The sequence below is a fragment of the Scylla paramamosain genome, chromosome 3, assembly GCF_035594125.1.
Source record: "Scylla paramamosain isolate STU-SP2022 chromosome 3, ASM3559412v1, whole genome shotgun sequence".
NCBI classification, from domain to species: domain Eukaryota; kingdom Metazoa; phylum Arthropoda; class Malacostraca; order Decapoda; family Portunidae; genus Scylla; species Scylla paramamosain.
In genome coordinates, this window is record NC_087153.1 from 39689282 (window position 1) to 39702072 (window position 12791).

Genomic DNA, 12791 nt, shown 5'->3' on the forward strand with positions numbered 1-12791 from the left:
GTATGGTAACTAGTGAAATTGGTGATGAAAAAGCAAATAATACACCTCGTTCATTATAGAATTTAACACCATGAGTAGTAAAGAAGAAAATACTACGGTAGGAAAAGAACAAAAAGTCTTTTCTATATGGCTATTTCCAACATTGATAAATAATTTGTATAAGGAAATTCCTTCCCTTTATTCCTTTTAAATCAATTTTGTTTCTTTTTAGTCTTTTTAAAGCAATGTTTTCATGTTAGCTCACCACAATAACTTTTAATAAATCATAATAAAAGTTATGAGGATTTTCAAGATTACGGTGACAGCTTAGCAATCAATTTACCTCAAGAGTGAGAAGAACACCCATGAAAACCTACCTAATACGGTATTAATCTTTGTGGCTTTTGAAAATGGTCTTTATGAGAGCCTATAACATATCCTTTAAAACTATATCCACTCCTCATTATCAAAAGTCCAGAATTCCAGTACTTCTTTAACCAAAACCTGTTTATCTGAGGATTTATCAGCAAGGAATACAAGATTAAACATATGAGAAATTTTGATTTTCACTACAGTTGCTATCGAGTTGGAATGAATCAAGAATTGCAGTTTCCTTCTCCAGGTCATGAAGAGTCACTCACTGGTTGCACTGCATGCTTCTTCCTTTTTCTCCCTCCCACCCTCTCTCTCTCCACACTATTTCAAGGGACAGTATCCTTGCTTCTGTGTCCCCCTCCTCAAAGCTTGACATTTACTACTACAGCACACACTACTATTTGAATCATGAGCTGTTGTATGTGGACACACACACACACACACACACACACACACACTTCACCAGTCATGCACAACATTATTATACTAGAGAACACAGGTCAGGACCAGTAGTATGGATGTCCTTGAAAGATAAATAATACATACGCAGAGACATTAGGAATTTGTTTGATGCAGCAAGCACAAGGCATGAACATTTTGTTACTTGATTCATAGATAATTTCTAATGGCTTAGGTGGTTTGCCAGCCTAAGTTTGTTTGGTTGTAACTATAGTAACATGTAAAAGCAGACATGCCCTTAAAAGAACTGAGGTAGGAATGGTGATTTCTCCAAGAATGCTGTATGAAGGTGGGGTATGAGGCCTGTCCTTGATTTGCATGTGTTGTAGAACATAAAGGGCAATGGCAATAACCCTTGCTCCTGTGAGCTGTCACTTTACTCCTGTCTGTCTGTGCTGAAGAACTTGGCTGCCATACTGTGTCCTTTCATGGCATTCTGGTGGCACATGCCTGCCAGGTTTAATGATACTGTTGGTCATGATTAGTATTATTTTTTTTTACTCAACATCATAAGTGAACAATTTACAAAAGATATTATTTAAATAACAACTGGGACAGAGGGAGGAGAGTTGGGCTGTACTCCTTCATATATTTTTATTGTTTTCAGCACATTCTGGTGGCGATGACAGAGGGGTGCTTGTCCATGCAGCTCACCACACCACAACAAAGAAATACACATATACAAGTCACTCCACCTTGGGTTTGGGGACAAGGCTGTGGCCCTGGAGAGAGGCATTCATGGTGCCTGGCTGCTGCTCCAGAAGGACTGTCTGCTGCAGGTCTGGAGGGGCATAGTCCCGTCCTGTCTGGCCCTGACTGATGCCCTTGGTGGCTGAGGCCACATTGTACATGGGGTGGTGGCCTGGCCGCCCTCCCTTGTCCTGAGAGAAGGGGTGTGCCTCTGGAGGCAACTTAGTGTCCTCCTCAGGGTCATAATTAGTCATCTTGACCTCCTGAGACAAAATATCACCTGTGATGACCTGCAGGCCCTCCCCCTGCTGTCCACCACCACTGCTGCTGGCACCAGCTGACAGTCGCACAGGATTGGGGAATACAGTGGAAATGCCGTCAATGGTGATCACATAGGAACTGTAGCCGTTGATGGCACCCTCCCCTCCACTGGCTGCTGAACCTCCAGCCACCTGTCAGAGAGGACCAGTCTTGCTCATTTCATCCCACACTTTAGGGAATGAGCTGATATATTTATGGGGATTACACATTATGTAAGGAAGGCAGGGTGGTTTCTTGAAATATGTAGGCCATTACAAAAGTAACTCATGATACCTGTGGAGCCTAGATAACAGTTCTATCAAGGGTATTGTAATGCTGCCACCATTACTGGACATTACTTACACAATGAATGTAACAGCAAAGGACAGAACAGTTGAGGGTAATCAAATCCACTTAGTTCTTATTGATCACATAATTCTGATCATTAACTTGTTGGACTCACATAAGATTGGATGTCCAGCCAGGGGTTCAGTCTCCAGCCATTCTCTCTCATGACTACCATTTAGATCAACATGTCAGTGTTTATGTAGCTCTCCTAAAGATAGGTATTGCATGAGCATGAATATTAGAAAGCATCTAAATGAACATTTACCTCAGAGCTTAGACATGAAAATAAACTTTTGAAGTTTCAGGTATGTAATACGCACAAGTTACCTTCACATATAATGCAAGGTGACACTGAGATTAATTAAAATATAGACATACTGTAATATACAGTGAAACAGAATGTAAAGATCTCTACATTTCTCTCTTCAAATTTGGCTGCCATACTCACACTGGTGGGAGAGATGAGTGTGCTGGGCTGTAGTGGGTCTGGAGGGATCCTGTGGAAGGTGGTGACTCCCTGGGCCACCTCCCCTGGGTCATCTGCACCTCCAGGCTGCTCGACACCCATCAATGCTTCATCCTGCAAAACCACAACCAAGTCACTGCCACTGTTCCTACACACACACACACACACACACACACACACACACACACAGATTCCCCATAGAGATACAAATACCAGAAAAGACTGAAGACGTACCAGATCCAAGGAATATACATCAACTAGAGGAAAAGACATAGATATATAAATACCAGAAACAGACTGAAAAAGAAATATACATCAACTAGAGGAAAAGGTAGACTAATGTAGATACAGAAACATGACCATACAAGTATAATTAATGCAGAGTGGTAAATATATAAACTAACTTTGTCACAATCAAGCTTCTACCATCAACACTACCAACATTGCTTACCTTCACCATTACCATCACTACTCTTGACTGCTACTACCACTACCAGTTTATCTATATTACTACCACTGATAGCCTAAATCCTACCTGTTTCAAGAAGGAAGTTTCAAGTCAGTTCTTGTAATTTTGACATATATATGTTTCTTTGGGCTGTCATCTTTAGCCAGAGCCTATCTTACATAAAAAATCTGTTGAGCGCCACTGCTTACCTGCACCACAACACTGAAGACATCTGGCTCCATCTTGCCAGATATTGCCTGGGCAATCCTGTGCTTCTCATGTTGCCGCATGTGTGACCTGGGGATGGCCAAGCAAGGCTGTCATGACCTACTTAACACAATGAGTCTTGATAACATAATGACACACAAGTACAGGTGATTCTTGGTTTACATGAATTTTTTAACATAAATTTTGTTTAGCAGAACTTCAAATAGTGCATTTAAATCTCCTGATCACCCTTTTTTCCCATTAGTTTTATGCTTTTAGACAATTTCTGTTAATATGATGCCTGCAAGTCCTCATATAGCAGTAAAATGAGTCATCTGTATTTTACAATGGAATCACAAAAAATATCACTTATCTTCTGTTCTGTTCTGAGCTCATGCAAAAAAAGGTAAGTCAGTTCAAGAGTATTGGTTCACTATCACCTGTATGAGTCTTCCCGCACAAAGCCACTGCCACAGTCGCCACACTTGAAACTACGGAAGCAGGTGGGTCTGCCTGCTCTCCTCCCTCCCACAGTGTTGCCGCCCACAGCACCACGGCCACGACCGCTTTCCCCGCCACCTCCACGCTTGCGGCCTGACACCTCACATCCATGCTTGTTGCGCACGTGATACCGAAGATTGCCTGGGGAAAAGGGGATGTCTTACAAGAGATGAAAATTGTCTGGGGAAGAAGAGACATCACACCGAGAAATTGATCTGAAGGTGGTTGAATGTGCCATGAGAAGTCCTTGCTGGGAACTGAACATGACAATCAAGGCAATATGCAAATTTGAGACATTACCAGTCAAGCTTAAGTGATCACAAAACCCTGTTTGGATTCTGGTCAGTCTTGATTGTCTTATCACAGTGATGCAACACTCACCTGTGGTCTTGCAAGTGAAGGAACAGTAACGACACTGGAATGGTTTCTCCTGGGAATGGATGAGCATGTGTTGCCTGAGTCCTGTGCAGCTCGTACTGATGTGGTCACACCGCTCACACTGCAGCAACACATCTGCAACACCATAACACTCAGTCTGAGGCACATGTGTGGGCAGGCCAGTAAAAGATTATTACTGATGTAAATGTTAGCTGTGTCCTTAGGGTGCTAAGTGTGGCAGGGACTAGACATGGTAATAGAGGTGAGAAATACATACCAAGTAAAAGAAAACTGTAAATATAAATAGGGAGGCAGAAGCAAATCTCATGTCCTGTATACTATAACTACATAAACAAACACACACACACACACACACAAAACAGGGTGAAGACTGACTTGCATGGGACTTTTCATGATCCTTGAGCTGCTTTCTGCTATTGCCCAGAAAGTCACACTTGGTGCAGCTGAACTTGGCACCCTTGTAATGGTTGAGGCGCATGTGTACCGTCAGGTTGGCTGCAAGAAAGAACATCCATTGATTCCATCACACCACTTCTATGCTTGAACATTCACTAAGGAAAGGTGTATTTTAAAAACTTGTGAATACTTGACATGAATGAAACTATATCAAATTGCAACATCTGTAAATTAACTAAGGAAAAGTGTATTTTAGAAACTTGTGAATACTTGACATGAATTAAACTATATCAAATTGCAACATATGTAAATTTCACTCTAGCTAGTTTGTTAAAGCATTCTTCTGATCACCTCATGCTAAATACAAACAGAAGGTACCTTTTTGCATGAGAACATAAAGCAACTGCAAGAGGACAGTTAAACTGCACAATCTCCTGAGCATTTAAAACTTACCATGTTATCATCATCCAACCCTCTTTTGAAACACTAACATATGTGTATCTGTCCACCCCTCCACTCACACAACACACAGGGAACACTTACACTTGATGGCACAGGCATAATCACACTCAGTACACTTATAAGGCTTGATGCCTGTGTGGAGCCTCTCGTGGCGCCGCAGGTCTGAGCTGGTCTTGAAGGCGGCAGAGCAGTTGTCCACCATACATTGGAAGGGAGTGTCCCCTGCACCACACATAGAGAGGGAATGAACCTCTGTATTAGGCTCAGTGAGATATCACATAATAGAGCAGAAAGAAATTAGTGTACAGCAAATCAGAAACATTAGCATTTCATACAAACCACTCACTAAACTAAATTGACTTTTCTCTCCATTCTCCTACTTTTAGAAAATGGTATTATGAGTGTTTTCCTTTTTATTCATTTATTTTCCCTTGGCTGATCTTCTTGATGGATGAAGAAATAAAAGGAAAAAGAAAAAAATCACTTCCTACATTCCTAAGACCATGCTTCCTGTAATATTTGACATCCATCAGAATACTAATCACTCCTCACACACTAGGCAATGGAGGAGTGCCTGGAACCACTGTTAAGATATGATGACAAGAGTGACTTCTCATTATTGTTATTATTATTATGAATTAAAATCCATGAAAGAGCATAAAGGAAAAATGACAGAAATAATACAGATCCAAGCAGAGTTCTTCCACTGAGCAAATATGGATATGGAAAATTAACAAAATAGGTAAAGAGATAAAACAACAATCAGAACAATGCTCGGGATAATTGTGAGAGGGGAAGGAGAGTGTAGAGATACTGCAAACCTGTGTGTGTCCTAAGGTGCACTGTGAGCTGCGACCCATCCCTGGCACTGTATGGACACAGCTGACATCTGCAACAGTGACCACTTGTTACCTGTCTGACTGATACATGTGTGATGTTCATGAGAAAAAAAGAGAGAGAGAGAGAGAGAGAGAGAGAGAGAGAGAGAGAGAGAGAGAGAGAGAGAGAGAGAGAGAGAGAGAGAGAGAGAGAGAGAGAGAGAGAGAGAGAGAGAGAGAGAGAGAGAGAGAGAGAGAGAGAGAGAGAGAGAGAGAGAGAGAGAGAGAGAGAGAGAGAGAGAGAGAGAGAGAGAGAGAGAGAGAGAGAGAGAGAGAAACAGGTATGACTTAATCTGAATAAAAAAAAAACATACATAAGAAACACACACACACACGCACACACACACACACAAATACATACACACAAACATACCTGTAAGGCCGCTCATTGGTGTGTGTTCTCATGTGCTTGCGGAGGCTGCCAGAGTCAATGGCACGGTACTGGCAGCCCTCCTCGGTGCATCCATATGGCCGCACATTGGAGTGGATCCGAGAGTGTACCTTGAGCTTGTCCCCTCGAGAGAAACATGTGCCACACTCCTCACACCTGTAGGGCTTCTCACCTGTCCATGGAGATCAGGTGCTGCTTTAGTTAGGTGCTTTACTTGTCAAAATGAATGAAAATATTTACTTTGACACTTTTTAGCTATATATATATATATATATATATATATATATATATATATATATATATATATATATATATATATATATATATATATATATATATATATATATATATATATATATATATATATATATATATATATATATATATATATACCTAGATACTAGAAAATTATTCCTTTTAACACTCTCCTACCTGTCTACCTACATACCAGGAAATTATTAACTTAAATACTTTTCTACCTATGTATCTATCTATATACCAGGCTGGCAGTCTTACACATAACAGCCCAGGCAAAGCACTCTCTACCCTATCTATCTATATACCTGGCCAGCAATCTCACAGAGGGTGGCTCAGACAAAGCACTCTCTACCTATCTATCTATATACCTGGCTAGCAATCTCACAGAGGGTGGCTCAGACAAAGCACTCTCTACCTATCTATCCGTCTATATACCAGGCTGGCAATCTCACAAAAAGCAGCTTGTGAATGCAATGACTGCCCCACCTGTGTGCTTCCTGATGTGTCGGCTGAGGTCCTTCTTGTGGCAGGTGACAAAACCGCAATCCTTGACAGGACACGGCTTCTCCTTGTGGATGCCGTCGTGAACCATCAGTGTCTGTAAGAGAGACTCTTGCAAGTTGTGGCACTGAGCAGGAGTAGGGAGTCTTTGTCTATTCCCACACACCACCTTGTTTGGCCTCACTTCCCCTCTTCTCCTCTCACTTTGTCCAGTATCCCTCTACCATCCCCATTCTCCTCCACTTTAGTTTCTCTCTCTTTCTCTATCTCTCTCATATATCCCACTAATTTATTTTTCCTATTAACAGTTTGTATAATAGTTTTCCTCCTGATCTCCTTGACAAACAAGATTGCACACCAAATAAATTGAGTACCCTTCCACACTCTGTATAATATGCTTTCACATCACTCCTTGCCTATATCCTCTCTCTGAAGAAGACATACAAACCTCCTTGGGATAGGTGGTGAGGATGTTTGCCTTGCTGTCTACATTGGATAAGTCCTCAGGGGTTGACATTCCCTTCACTGACCGTCGCCCTGAACCTGAAGACTGGAGTTCACTGCCAAATGGATCAGCCTGGGGAAATACATCATTGTCAAATGTCACTCCTGCTGAAGACAGGGGCAAGAATAATTGTTAGCCATCAGGACCAGTGACAATCCAACACCAAATACAGAGTACAAAAGAGAGAGAGAGAGAGAGAGAGAGAGAGAGAGAGAGAGAGAGAGAGAGAGAGAGAGAGAGAGAGAGAGAGAGAGAGAGAGAGAGAGAGAGAGAGAGAGAGAGAGAGAGAGAGAGAGAGAGAGAGAGAGAGAGAGAGAGAGAGAGAGAGAGAGAGAGAGAGAGAGAGAGAGAGAGAGAGAGAGAGAGAGAGAGAGAGAGAGAGAGAGAGAGAGAGAGAGAGAGAGAGAGAGAGAGAGAGAGAGAGAGAGAGAGTCCCTTTACCTGCACAGTATGGTGGTTCATGGTGAGGTGGAGGTGCTGAGGCTGTGTTGGGGCAGAGGTGAAGTGCAGGTGTCCCTCACTGGTGGGGATGTCACCAACACTCACCCCTGACAGCAGATGTTCATTCATACCTGTCAGGGAGGCATCTGTTGGTTAAAATTGTGAAGGCTGGAAACCTTTGGATGTTACATATTTATTATCATTACTGGAAAAGGTTGTTCCCTGTCAGGAATGAGGAATGATGGCAATGGTGGTGATAACTACAGCTGTGCACTCACTGGCTGAGTTTGATGGGGCTGCCTGACTGGCTAGTTGTGTGGCCAGGAAGGTGGCCACGTCCTCCTCCTCTGTGTGCATGGTGGTGGTGGTGGAGGAGGTGGTCGTGGCAGTGGTGGTGGTGGCCGTGGTGATGATGGTGGTGGTGGTGGTGGCAGTGGAGGAGGCAGCCAACACTCCTGTCTCCCCCTCTAGTCTTCCTACTCCCCTGCTGATAGTGATGGAGGGAGGTCTACTGGTTGCCTGGGCTGAGCCATCAGAGGGAGGGGAAGCCTCCACCATTTCTCTCCTCTCTACCATTCCATCAGTCAGACCTCCCTCATCCTCCACTGTTGCTGTGGAACCCAGCGTGGCTGCTCCACCTGTGTGCCATGTGTCCTCCACTGGTGACAGCTGCAGCAGTGTTCCATTGGCTGGTGCAGTGGTGGTGGAGCTGGCCACCACCTGGGTGATGCCTCCCTGTTAGGGTGTACAGGATAATGACCCAATGATGATCACTAAGAAAACAATGTTAAGGGGGATGATAAACAAATCTCTCAGGAAAGTTCTGTGTTGTAACTTCCACAATCTTTTTGTACATGCAACTGCCACACAAAGCAAAGCCTATCTTAGTCTTCACATAAGAAGTAGTAAATCATTCCTACATGTCTTCTACTGTCTTCTATATTGATGACTACCTGTGCCACCCACAAGATTGTCCTGATTTCTCTCTCACATGACAGTCTGCCATGAACCCGTCAGTATTCACACTCTGGAAAAACTTGTGATGGGTTCCCTAAACAACCTGCAGTGAAACTTTCCAAGTGCCTTCATCCTGTGACAGCCTGCAGTAATACCTTCAAGTGTCCTCATCCTCCTACAGATGGAATAACCCAATGTTGTGCCTCACCTGGGAAACACTGTGGGTGTGGTGTGGGTGTGAGGGGTGTGGTGCCAGGTGTTGGGTGGATGCAGCTGTCAGATGGGTGACTGGGTCTCCTGAGAGTGCCTGGGCAAGGATGGGTGCTGGGGCCTGCAGGGAAGGGCCACTTTGAGGTGTGGAGGTAGGGACGCTGGGCTCCAGCACAATGCGGTACACCTGTGGTGGTCCTGATGCAGTCTGCAGTACCACATGAGGCATGCCCACTGGCACACCCATCTGTTGGGGAAAACACACACTCATGCACTGTGGCTTTGCTCCTCATCACCTCTCTTCTTCATACTCCTTGCAATGTCTATCCACACCTATTTGTGCTTCCTTCATATGTATATAGATGATACTGATTAAAGTGTACAGATTTTACATATGTCGGTTTTATCTGAAGTGAAGAGTGTAGTGTTATTCTAATGTGGTAGATTAGTAGAAATATACATTCTATGATATAAATGATAACTGCATTCAGAAGTTACTAAATATCTGTTAATTCTGTCATATCAATAATGGTAAAATTGAGACATACTTTTTGAGTAAAAATAAAAACATGATTTTTCACTACGTATATGATTAGCACAATCATGGTAAAGAATAAATAGAAATAAAACAACCTTCTGCACTTTTTTCCATTGCATTTAGCATTCTCTTAATCTGAAGCTCTTGAATATGCTGCCAAACTCCTCATAAAATGTGGCAAAGCAACTATTGCATTCTTTGCTGATCATAGGCATTACAATTGAGAAGAAACCCCTCAACACTAGAAATGAGTATGGTATGTGACTTATCACCTGATCAGGACTGATAACTACTTCAGTTCACACCAAGAATTCTAACCTGATTAAAGATAAGAACATAATAATATAAGAAATTAAAAGGAAGCTCCAAGAAGCTATCACCCTGTATGTGGCAGTCCCTGTCAGCCCTGTGACTGCTATTTCGTACATCTTCCTTAATTACTAATCACTCTGAGACATCTTTACTTGTTCTACAACCACCTCCAATCTTTAAACTGGGTAGAAATTGCAAAATCTATTCTTTTAGTCCCCATCTTTATTGTAGATGCTTATAAAGACTTTATGTATTACTTGTGGTGCTGTTGACTGTTTTATATCGCAATGAAAGGGTTAAAACTCAATGTGGTGCTGGAATGTCTCAAGCTTTGCTGCACACATACCACAGAGCCTGGCCCTGGCTGGGGCTGCTGCACTGCTGCCATTGAGGGAAGCTGGGGCATGCCTGGACACCCTCCCATACTTGCTCCAGCCTGGCATCCCTGGCGCTTGTGGGTCATAAACTCCTTGATCTCAGTGAAGCGGGTACCACACGCTCCGCAGATATGGATGTCACCCACACCTCCCACTGTCAGCTGGGTGGTGGTGGCAACAGCAGTGGTGGTAGTGGCCAGGAGGGACGGTTGGCTACTTGGGACCACAGCTGCAGGGACATACCATGTCAGAACACACACTAATAATCTTTTACTTGTCAACTTAAAACACTTCAAAAGGGTTTGCAGTTTAGGGGAGAGAGAGAGAGAGAGAGAGAGAGAGAGAGAGAGAGAGAGAGAGAGAGAGAGAGAGAGAGAGAGAGAGAGAGAGAGAGAGAGAGAGAGAGAGAGAGAGAGAGAGAGAGAGAGAGAGAGAGAGAGAGAGAGAGAGAGAGAGAGCATTCTATAATGTCCTCCATTTACTGTGGTGACTCTAAATAATGCCCTGTCCCCTGTGGTGGCTCTATAATGTGTCCTGTCCCCTGTGGTGGCTCTATAATGTATTTTATTTCCTGTGGTGGCTCTATAATGTGTCCTGTCCCCTGTGGTGGCTCTATAATGTGTTTTATTCCCCTTTGGTGGCTCTATAATGTGTCCTGTCCCCTGTGGTGGCTCTATAATGTGTTTTATTCCCCTTTGGTGGTTCTGTAATGTTCCCTGTCCCTGTGATGGCTCTACAAAGGGTCCTGTGGTGGCTCTATAATGCATCTAATTTCCTGTGGTGCCAATAATATGTTCTTTGCTACCTCCTCTTTTCCCAATACTCATAATGTTCTACTACAGCAAGACTGACGATGTCCCTCATTCATGAAACTCTGCCATGTCATGTGAGCTCCCTTAAGTAATGACAGGTGAAGGAAATCCTCGGCCACTATTAGGTAACATTTTATTCTCTCATAAGGACTGTTTTCTAAAGTCATAAGTATAACTTGTCAGTTTCTGATGGGTGTTTTTCCATTTGATGATGAAGATTTTTTGTTGAATTGTCAGGATTATTCAGAATCTTATCCTTGCCAGCACCCATCTTTCTCATCATTGCCAGCATCCATCTCTCTTATCCTTGCCAGCACCTATCTTATCCTTGCCAGCATCTTTCTTATCCTTGCCAGCACCTATCTTTCTTATCCTTGGCAGCATCCATCTTTTTATCCTTGCCAGCATCCATCTTTTTTATCCTTGCAGCATCTATCTCTCTTATCCTTGCCAGCATCTCTCTCTCTCTCTCTCTCTCTCTCTCTCTCTCTTATCCTTGTCAGCATCTATCTCTCTCTCTCTTATCCTTGCCAGCACCCATCTCTTATTCTTGCCACCATCTCTCTTATCCTTGTCAGCATCTGTGTCTCTTATCCTTGCCTGCATCTCTCTCATCTTTGTCAGCATCTATCTTAGCCTTGCCAGCACCTATCTTATCCTTGTCAGCACCTATCTTCCTTATCATTGCCAGCGCCTATCTTTCTTGTCATTGCCAACACCTAATTTCTTATTCTTGCCAGCATCCATTGCATCCTATTCAACATTTATGGCGAATCTTTCCCAGATCCTAAACATTCTCAGCATCCTTGTTTCCCATCATTTTCCCGCTCCCAAGTGTTACCAGCATCTGCAGGTCTCTTATACTGACAAGACAGTGTTGCTCTACTGTCTGGGAAATGGATTAGGGCAGAGAGAGAGGAGCGCCATAATTTCGACATAGCAGCGACACATGATCAGCTGACGGGGACCCAGAGCGAGCATTTTCTCCCCAGCAATGCCTGGGTGCCACCCCCTCCGCCCCACTGCCTTCTGTCCCTCCTTGTCTCATTTCCCACCCTTTTCCAAACCCTGCTTCCTCTTCACACATCCTGTATTAGAATATAGAAATCATCTGTCAAAGAAGGAGTGCAAACACCTTCGGGAACAGTAATAAAAGGTGAAATACATGACCGTTATGCTCATTCCTACGCATGACACAAATGTACTGCCAAGATGGCCAGGCAGAGGCGGCCCTTCACCACGCATAACTTCTACTCTCACCCTTAATCTCAGTGTTACAAACCACATTGCACCTACCATAGCTCTGAGGGTGATTGGATGTCGCAGGGATGTTGACATTCATCGAAAACGGCCCAAAATAAAGAGTAAAAAACAAAGATTCCAGGGAAGTTTTGTACGTCACTTGCTATTGTTCTCTCTCCTCCATCTCTGCGGTGACGTGAAGAGTCCGCCCGAAAATCAGGAATAATAGGATGGTCTTATTCTTAAGCTATTTACTTTATATTTTATCGAATCAATTTGCCACGTGTATTTTTCTTTATATATTGCTTGGTTTGATTGAAAAATGAGGAGGCTGTGGTA

The 12791-nt window shown here is 43.2% G+C and overlaps 1 protein-coding gene across 1 annotated transcript; it reads right to left on the reverse strand.

Annotated features, from left to right (window-relative positions):
• Nucleotides 1–1288: 1288 nt before the first annotated feature.
• On the reverse strand, nucleotides 1289–12664 carry LOC135095672 (transcription factor E4F1-like). The gene is made up of 16 exons (XM_063996661.1): nucleotides 12507–12664; nucleotides 10368–10627; nucleotides 9170–9418; nucleotides 8283–8739; nucleotides 8005–8135; nucleotides 7507–7635; nucleotides 7044–7155; nucleotides 6282–6471; nucleotides 5852–5919; nucleotides 5112–5252; nucleotides 4548–4667; nucleotides 4155–4286; nucleotides 3713–3914; nucleotides 3275–3362; nucleotides 2600–2731; nucleotides 1289–1955 (listed from the first exon to the last, which is right to left on the reverse strand). The coding sequence occupies exons 1-16, from the start codon at nucleotides 12550–12552 to the stop codon at nucleotides 1500–1502; spliced, it is 2913 nt and encodes a 970-aa protein (XP_063852731.1). The 5' UTR covers nucleotides 12553–12664; the 3' UTR covers nucleotides 1289–1499.
• Between the last annotated feature and the right edge of the window lie 127 nt (nucleotides 12665–12791).

Coding starts and splice junctions, on each gene's coding strand:
- LOC135095672 (XM_063996661.1), bottom strand. CDS start 12,552: ATGAATGTCAACATCCCTGCGACATCCAATCACCCTCAGAGCTATG. Junction 9,419..10,367: donor AGCCAGGGCCAGGCTCTGTG/GTATGTGTGCAG, acceptor TTTCCCCAACAG/ATGGGTGTGCCAGTGGGCAT. Junction 3,363..3,712: donor GTGCGGGAAGACTCATACAG/GTGATAGTGAAC, acceptor GGCCATCCCCAG/GTCACACATGCGGCAACATG.